The following is an 8,448-nucleotide window of genomic DNA, read 5'->3' on the forward strand; positions in this document are numbered from 1 at the left end:
AATAAATTTGTGAGTTATGACTAAGAAAAATACAAAGAGAGTAAAAGGTCCTCAAAAATGCTGAAAAAAATTCAATTGAACATATTTACTCACTGTTCTTTATTGCAATAGACTCAACTGCTCAAGAAAACTATCTGACATTGTCAAAGGTTGTTAATTACTACTTTATATCCCTATGTTTTATTTATTCTTTTTCTTGTTTTTTATTTTAAAGTGATATTTAAGTAAATTTGTGCGTACTTCAATTATTTTGACAGTATTAGCTATATATGTCCTACAAGTAGGGGGGAGCTAAAGGGGCACATTGATTCGTTCGAAATGTTTTTACTAAAAGTTGTATTGTATGGATAAGTTTTTTTTAATGTAACGTATAATAACATGTTAAATCTTCTTAACTTCTTTTGTATGTTTACTTTCCTGTATTTTGAATTCCTTTAGTAAAAGTTACGCCTCCTCAATATCCACTAGCATAGATATCGGGCACCAAGAGAGGATGAACAATATAAGCTAGGTTTGGTTTAGTAATAATTCTGTATAAAGAAATCTATTAAATACGTACAAATATTAAAGTTTGATCAAATGGACATCTCCAATCTAACTTAGTCAAATTAGAACAAATTGCCTAATATTTTTATCCCTAATGAGAGTTGGTTGGTAACATCTCGTAAATTTTATTCACTTTATTAACCACTAAATCACATAGTTACGTCATATCTTAATTGGTTGTTTTTGTTCTCCCTTTTGTTTCTTTTTTGCATGCGAGCTGTGTTTTCTTTATTTGATTTTTTAAAAAATAAAATCTTTTGTGGTTCTTACTTTGTGAGTTATAATGACTTTTTAAAATTTGTAACCAATGGTTCTTTTTCATGATAAACTACTGTCAATCAATTTTTTATATTCTATAGTTTTGAGAATCTCTGTCTTTATTCCTTGTTTTTACTTTTATGTATATCTATTTTATTCCCTCCTAGTTTTGTCTAAGGATATTGATTTGGTGGGAAGTTTTTATATTACTCCCTCCGTCTCATTTTATGTGAGCTGATTAGGAGTATAGGAGTCAATTATCTAAAAATAAATTGTGTGAATTCGAATTTTAAAATATTTACATAGTTAGAAATTATATATAAAAAAATATTATAGTTACAATAATTCACAACTTAAAATATTTAATTTTTTTTTATGTAAAACCTCTTTTTGTCTAAATGATAAAACTACATCATATAAAGTGAGTGAGACTAATTTCTTTCTATTTTATGTTTTGTGCATCTGTTTTATTCTATTCTAATTTTGTCTAAGGATATTGATCTATATGGTGGGAATTTTATATATTAATTTTTTCCCTAGCCTCTAATAGTGCAAATTCTTTGCTTTTTTCCTTCTTTTTGCTAGTGTGGGGTTTGTGGTTGAATATATACTTTACATACCCTAATAATTTATACTCAAATTAATCCCCCCAATGCTATTTGATTTTATGTCATGATTGATTTTGTAGAATCCCTAGTAAATGGGACACTTCACAAAAAATGCAATACCCTTTAATGAACATACATCTTCTAATCTTTTTAATAGATTATGTGGTGGTACAAAATTGCTTCTCTATAAAGTTAACCATTATAATGATGCCAAGATAAGAACAAATCACCTACCAACTAAAAAACTTTTTTTTTACTATCATTAGTCAAGTCATGAAATATTGAAATTCTTTATTTTCAAGTCTTTACATGAAAATGACCATATTTGGAGCTTATAGTTTTTTTTTCCACTAAAAAAAAGGGATAATAGTATTTTTGGTCTCTTAATTATTATTGATAGATTTTGATTTTAATCCTTCCAAAATATGTGTTTTGATCTCTTTTGTATAAACTATGTTATATTAAAATTGTTTTTAGAACTATGAAGTAACAATAATTAAGTGATAAGACAATTGATATCTATATAGATTAATAAAATATTCATAAGCAAATGGATTGAGAATATATGCATGTTTCAGAGGCATATAATGTACTTAGTCAGATATCAGAAAGATTAAAATTAGGATTAATCAATTATGAACCAAAAGTGATATTAACACAAACTAAAAGGGGTTCAAGAATCTTGAACTCCAATTAATTAAAGAATTTTATAATATGAACCTAATAATGAAGCAAAAGTGTTGAGTCATTGGCTCTCATAGCATATGCTGCTTGGAAAAGAATTTTTCCTCTCTTTTTTGTTGTTGGTAGTTCACTAATATTAGGTAGACATAACTTGAATTTTGTACTATATTTCTGACATTTTCTTTATGGATTTGCAAGTACTATAACTACATTATCTTAGATATTATTCGACTTCTTCAAAAATATTATTTGGCATGTGTTTGGATCTTTAAAAAAATTGTATTTTTTAGGAATCCAACATGGATGCAGTAACATTTATGAAGGGTTTGAACAACGTAATCTATCCGATATGGATGTAATAATATTTATAGTCATGATATATTTCGATTCAAAGCAATAACTCTACAATCAAAACAGCTTAGCAACAATAAATATGTATATTAACAAAGAGTGTTAAAGCTTATATTGACATTAATTAATTGTCATTGAATTTAATGTCTCTATAGGTTTTACTCTTTAGGAACATTTATAAAGAGTGTCAAAATAAATTGTCACTAATAATTGCCTCTAAAATAATATATTTAAGTTATTACCGCTGATGAATATTTTTGATATAGTATTAACCAAGATTACTAATCTCAATATTATGATCTATACATTATATTTTAAGGCCAAATATTTGAACTACTCGATAATAATTGGTCCACCTGATGTCTCTTAGAGCTAATAGTACTATTACGAATAACGAAAACATTGGATATATAGTTGAGATATAAAACTCGAAAATGTGTGAAAGTTTAGGTGGACACCCTATTTTAACAAAAAACAATGTGTACACTATGTACCATCAACTACTCAATGAAGTGTGTTTTAATATATTGATAGTGATATATCGTTTATGTAGGTAAAAGGAACAATATATAGTTGAGGTGTGACAACTGACAACAATTTACTTTGTGAAATCCTATTAAGTGGGGTCTGGGGAGGATAGAGTGTACGCAAATTTTATCACTACATATATGTATGTGATAAAATATGAAAAACCCAAGTAAAGGAAGAAGAAACCAATGAAAAAAGCATAACAGTTAATAAGAAAAACAGTGCAAAGTCTACAAGAAAAAATAACTACATATGTATAACAGTTAAAGTGTGAAACTTGCGGGAAAAAATAATAATTTAGATGTGCTTTTGATTATTAACTTCGCAAATCAAACGATATTTAGTTTATAGAAATTAAACTCTTTGGTGATTTAAAGAATTACAAATAGGAAAAGCAGCCAGTAAAAGTGACTTGTTTAATCTTTATTCCACTCAAGTATTAGTGACAAGAACTAGTACAAATACCTGTTCTTGTTTGCTCAAACAAACTCACACATTCTTTGTCTCTTTTTCTTATTTCATTTGCAAACATGGTTTCATCTTCTCCTCCACCAGCTCCAAAGGTGAACTTATTACAATTTTTCTTGAAATTACAACCTTAGCTTGTTTCTTGAATAGACATTAAAAAAAATAAAAAACTTGTTTTTTGTTCATGAATCTTGATTTTGCAGGAAGTTCCTTCAGATGAAAAATGGGCAGAAGATGGTCCACCTCGCGAAGCGAAATGGTGGTATTCGACGTTTCATACTGTCACTGCCATGGTTGGTGCTGGTGTTCTTAGCCTACCTTATGCCATGGCTTACTTAGGATGGTATGTATATACTAAACATGCAGAGTTTTTCACTATGATGTTGTTGTTGTATTGATCCTTGAAAAAAATGTTCGATTTTGTTGAATTGTATGATCATTTCGTCTAAAAGCTTAAGTTGTGACACAAAACATATTTTTTTGTTTCATTACGTCTTCAGCATGTATGCTCTGATTACCATGTTGAATTGTGTGATCATCTCGTTTTGAGAAAAACAAAAATGCTTTTATGCTTCTCTCACTTGTTAGTCTGATTCTTTCCCTAGGCACTTCTGGCAGCTCTGATACCATGTTGAAGTTCGTCTGAAAACTTTAAACTGTTAGAGAGAACGTGTTTTTATATATTACTGAATCATGTTTTCGTTGGATTTATTTTGATTATATGTTCATCAGGGGTCCAGGGATAGTAGTGATGATCTTATCATGGTGTATAACTTTGAACACAATGTGGCAAATGATTCAACTCCATGAATGTGTGCCCGGGGTTCGTTTTGATCGATACAAGGACCTTGGAAAACATGTTTTTGGACCAAAACTTGGGGCATGGATTGTGCTTCCACAACAACTGATAGTTCAGGTTGGTTGTGACATAGTGTACATGGTTACTGGAGGAAAATGTTTGATGAAATTCATGGAGATTGCTTGTACTAATTGCACTCGAATTCGACAATCTTATTGGATTTGCATCTTTGGTGCCATTCATTTCTTTCTTTCACAATTGCCAAATTTCAATGCTGTTTCTGGTGTTTCATTAGCTGCTGCAATCATGTCTCTAAGGTAACTTATTTTCTTGATTATATGAATTTCTAGCTCCGCCGCTTCTTATTTCTTTCTAGACAGTTATTTTAGCTTTTCTGAACTTGTTTACATTCGTAGATGCTCTTATACTGGTGTCACCATGTCTTGGGGTAGTTTGGTTTGACTCGTTTATTCCACATTTATAAAAGTCGGTTGATTAATTTTATATTATTTCCGCATTAGTTAAGTTGTTAATAAAGCAATGGGGTTCGCCTACTGGGATAGTGGATGCCCTCACTGCCTAATGAGATTTTGGGTCGTGACAACCGAACAACTTTAAGAAAAAGTTGTGCACTAACTTTATAGCAGACTATTTTTATCTACTTTTTGGTACAAAAGAAGTTGAAACTCATGGTAGCAGAGTATCTCTGTTCAATATTCTTATTATGTATTAGATTCTATGTGGTTTCGATAGCTGTTATTAAAATTATGATTATTTTTTACGGAATCTTAGTAGCTCAGTTGGTTGACTATCTGAACTTTTGTTCAGACTCTTAAAAGATGTGGATGTGTGTGTGTTTGACCCTCTAGAGAAATAGTGCATTTTTGGAGGATCTGACACGAGTGTAGAAACATTTTTGATGAGTCGGAGCAACATAGATTAGACTATATGTTACAAACTTTCATCTCAATCTGTTGTGCTGCAGCTATTCAACTATAGCATGGGTGGGTTGTGTGGGAAAAGGCAGAGTCCCTAACGTGAGCTACGCGTACAAGGCAACAAGTCCAGTGGACTACATGTTCCGTGTCTTCAACGCGTTAGGCCAAGTATCGTTTGCTTATGCAGGCCACGCGGTTGTCCTTGAGATTCAGGCTACAATTCCATCAACACCTGAAAAGCCTTCCAGAGTACCAATGTGGAAAGGTGCTGTATGGGCTTATTTTGTCAATGCCCTGTGTTATTTCCCTGTTGCATTCATCGGGTACTGGGCGTTTGGTCAAGATGTCAATGACAACGTGCTCGTGGGACTTGAAAGGCCATCTTGGCTCATTGCAGCTGCTAACTTAATGGTGGTTGTCCATGTCATAGGCAGCTATCAGGTACTCGAATACACGAGCCAATGAAAACTCGTGATTTCATTATGCATTGTTCTTACTAGACGCGATGAGTGTTGTAGCTCAAGGTATATAACAAGGAAAATGATTGATGTTGCAGGTTTATGCTATGCCAGTATTTGATCTGATGGAGCAAAAATTGGTGAAAACATGGAATTTCCCACCTGGTGTACTGCTGAGATTCATCGTTCGTACTACATACGTTGGTGAGGGGCTTTTTCGTTACATATTTTCTAGTCCAATCGTCCCAAAATCAAGTTTTAACGAGTTGTTAGCCCTTCGTTTCACTATACTATGATCAGGGGCGGATGTAGGCTTTTGGGCTACGAGTTCATTTGAACGCGTAACTTAGACATAATGTGTGAAACCTTATAAGATAATATCAAGAAATATTAGATCTGAACTCATAATTTTAACGTTTACAATGAGTACATGAATGCTAAGAATCTTGAAAGTCAAATTCATTAAATTTAAATTCTGAATCCGCATCTGATTATGATCTCAGCTGAAAAGGCATTGTCTTGTTAATATTGCAGCTTTCACTTTGTTTTTTGGTGTAACATTCCCTTTCTTTGGTGATCTTCTTGGTTTCTTTGGAGGATTTGGATTTGCTCCTACTTCTTACTTTGTAAGTCAAGTTTCTAAATCTTTTATTACGTTGTTCGGGCTCTCCTAAAATATTTCGGCATCTATGCCGGATTCTGCAAAAATATACTACTTTTTAAGAATCAGACATGCACCTGTCAATATATTTAAAGAGTCCGAGCAACATATATAGCTTTTTGGACCAACTTTAATAATCAAAATGTCTTTGACTTTTTTTAATTTTAATATTTGTTGTAGCTCCCAAGCATAATGTGGCTTAAGGTCAAGAAACCAAGAAGATTCAGTACCTCATGGTGGATAAATTGGGTAAGTCCAAAAAAAATTCTCATTTTCTTCCTCTGCTTCAATGATTTTAAAGTAAATCAATAAGTTTCATATCATATACACTGACAGTGTAAAGAATTTTTATATTATCAATATATTTTAACATGTTGTATCAAGTAAATAGTCATATTTTTCGTGTTCTTACACACTGACCAAAAAAAAGAATTTATAATGTCAATCACTTAGAAGATAATTACAATCGTCCATAAAAATGGAACCACAGTTGGTTAGAATACACATGTTGTATAAAAATTCCTTTACACTGTCAATGCATACATGTTAAATTTATCCATCATGTATGTCGTTAATGACATAAGTTAAACTCGAATCAATTATAATTGGACCTTTGAATTATTTTCAATCTAATTTTTGTTTTCTAAAGTTGTACTAATATAATGTTTGTCATTTTTATTAATTTTCAGGCATGCATATTTATTGGAGTATTTATTATGATAGCCTCCACAGTTGGTGGATTGAGAAATATTGTTGCTGATTCATCCTCCTATGAGTTCTATTCATGAAGAATACATTTGAAATTTAATTTAAAATAAATCTATTATTGGATGGAATCTAATCCAGAAAAAAAATTAGTTAAAATTCCAATATGTAGTAGGGCCTTTGCCTGAATCCTGATTAAATACGAGATACTTTATGTACCGAGCTAGCTGCTTTTTTAGCAGTAGTTTGTTAAGATTTCTGATTTTAGCAAATTTCCTTTTTATCCATTTTAGTTAAATATATCATGTTGTCTTATGCATCACTTTCTTTTACTCTTTTATTGTTTTTATTTTTTGGTTAATCAAAGCATCCAATATTCTAAATTTACTAGCTCAATTAATTTGTATTCGCGTTGATTAGACTGATTAAGTGGATATAGCGCTTTTTACCAAGAGAAATATCCATTTTCAGGGCTTGAACTGACAGCTTAGGATCTCGACTAGTGTCGGAGCGAGAATTTTTTTGGAGATTTAAGATATGATAGAAATAAGCACATCAAAAGGTAAATGAAATACAACATCTACTAGTATATAAAAATTAAAAATAATGTCCACCTTATATGTTAGTTATATAAGAAAACAAATCTTAGACCATAACGATGGTTTTAAAGGTGTGCGTATTGAGTATATAATTAAATAATAAAAATATATTCTCTTTAATAACTTAACATTTTAAATTAGACGATTACACATTTCAAAGTATAAACTTAGATTCAAAACAAATAATATCACTAGTGGATCACGTTACTACAAATGGTATCAGAATCACTCCGGGTGCACCTTGAATAGTGTTGGCCAAAACAAAGAGTTTAATTGAGTTATCATGGTGAGTCGAAACTATATTTATGTCATGGTCTAGGAGTGCGAGAAAAAAAAAAGATCATGGGGGACAAAATATAACATTTTTTTGTTACATTCAATATTGATCTCAAAATGAATAAAAATATAAACCTAAGATTTATTTCATTTGGCCTACCATTATATTTTTGCTTCATTTTCTTTATTGAACTTTAAGGAGCATCTTGTAAAAGTTGGAAAACTGAAATCACAACCATGCAAGCATATTGCTTTTGTATGAGCTGAACAGATAATTAACCGAGAAAATGAGATCTATTGCCCTCTTTAGTTTAAATTTAAAAAAAATCTTTTTAAATTTTTTATTTATATAAATAAAGATCTATTATGTGCAGATATAGAAATCTCTTACAAAAATATCATAAATAAAGAACTAGAAAATTATTTCTAACATTTATGATAATCCATTAAAATAAGGGATGAGGCACAAGTACCCCCTAGTTTATGACCGAAATTTCAGAGATACTTTAACTAAACTAAGGTCTTATTACTCCCCTCCCCCCCCCCCCCCCCCCCCTTCTTTTTTTTTT

The 8,448-nt window shown here is 31.1% G+C and overlaps 1 protein-coding gene across 1 annotated transcript; it reads left to right on the plus strand.

The window, feature by feature from the left end:
* Positions 1–3,429: 3,429 nt before the first annotated feature.
* Positions 3,430–7,296, plus strand: LOC102587875 (lysine histidine transporter-like 6). Its single transcript, XM_006362485.2, has 8 exons — positions 3,430–3,538; positions 3,647–3,786; positions 4,176–4,559; positions 5,228–5,621; positions 5,737–5,842; positions 6,173–6,264; positions 6,480–6,548; positions 6,989–7,296. The coding sequence occupies exons 1-8, from the start codon at positions 3,506–3,508 to the stop codon at positions 7,085–7,087; spliced, it is 1,317 nt and encodes a 438-aa protein (XP_006362547.1). The 5' UTR covers positions 3,430–3,505; the 3' UTR covers positions 7,088–7,296.
* Positions 7,297–8,448: the final 1,152 nt, after the last annotated feature.

Source organism: Solanum tuberosum, unplaced genomic scaffold (assembly GCF_000226075.1).
Source record: "Solanum tuberosum cultivar DM 1-3 516 R44 unplaced genomic scaffold, SolTub_3.0 scf00410, whole genome shotgun sequence".
NCBI lineage: Eukaryota > Viridiplantae > Streptophyta > Magnoliopsida > Solanales > Solanaceae > Solanum > Solanum tuberosum.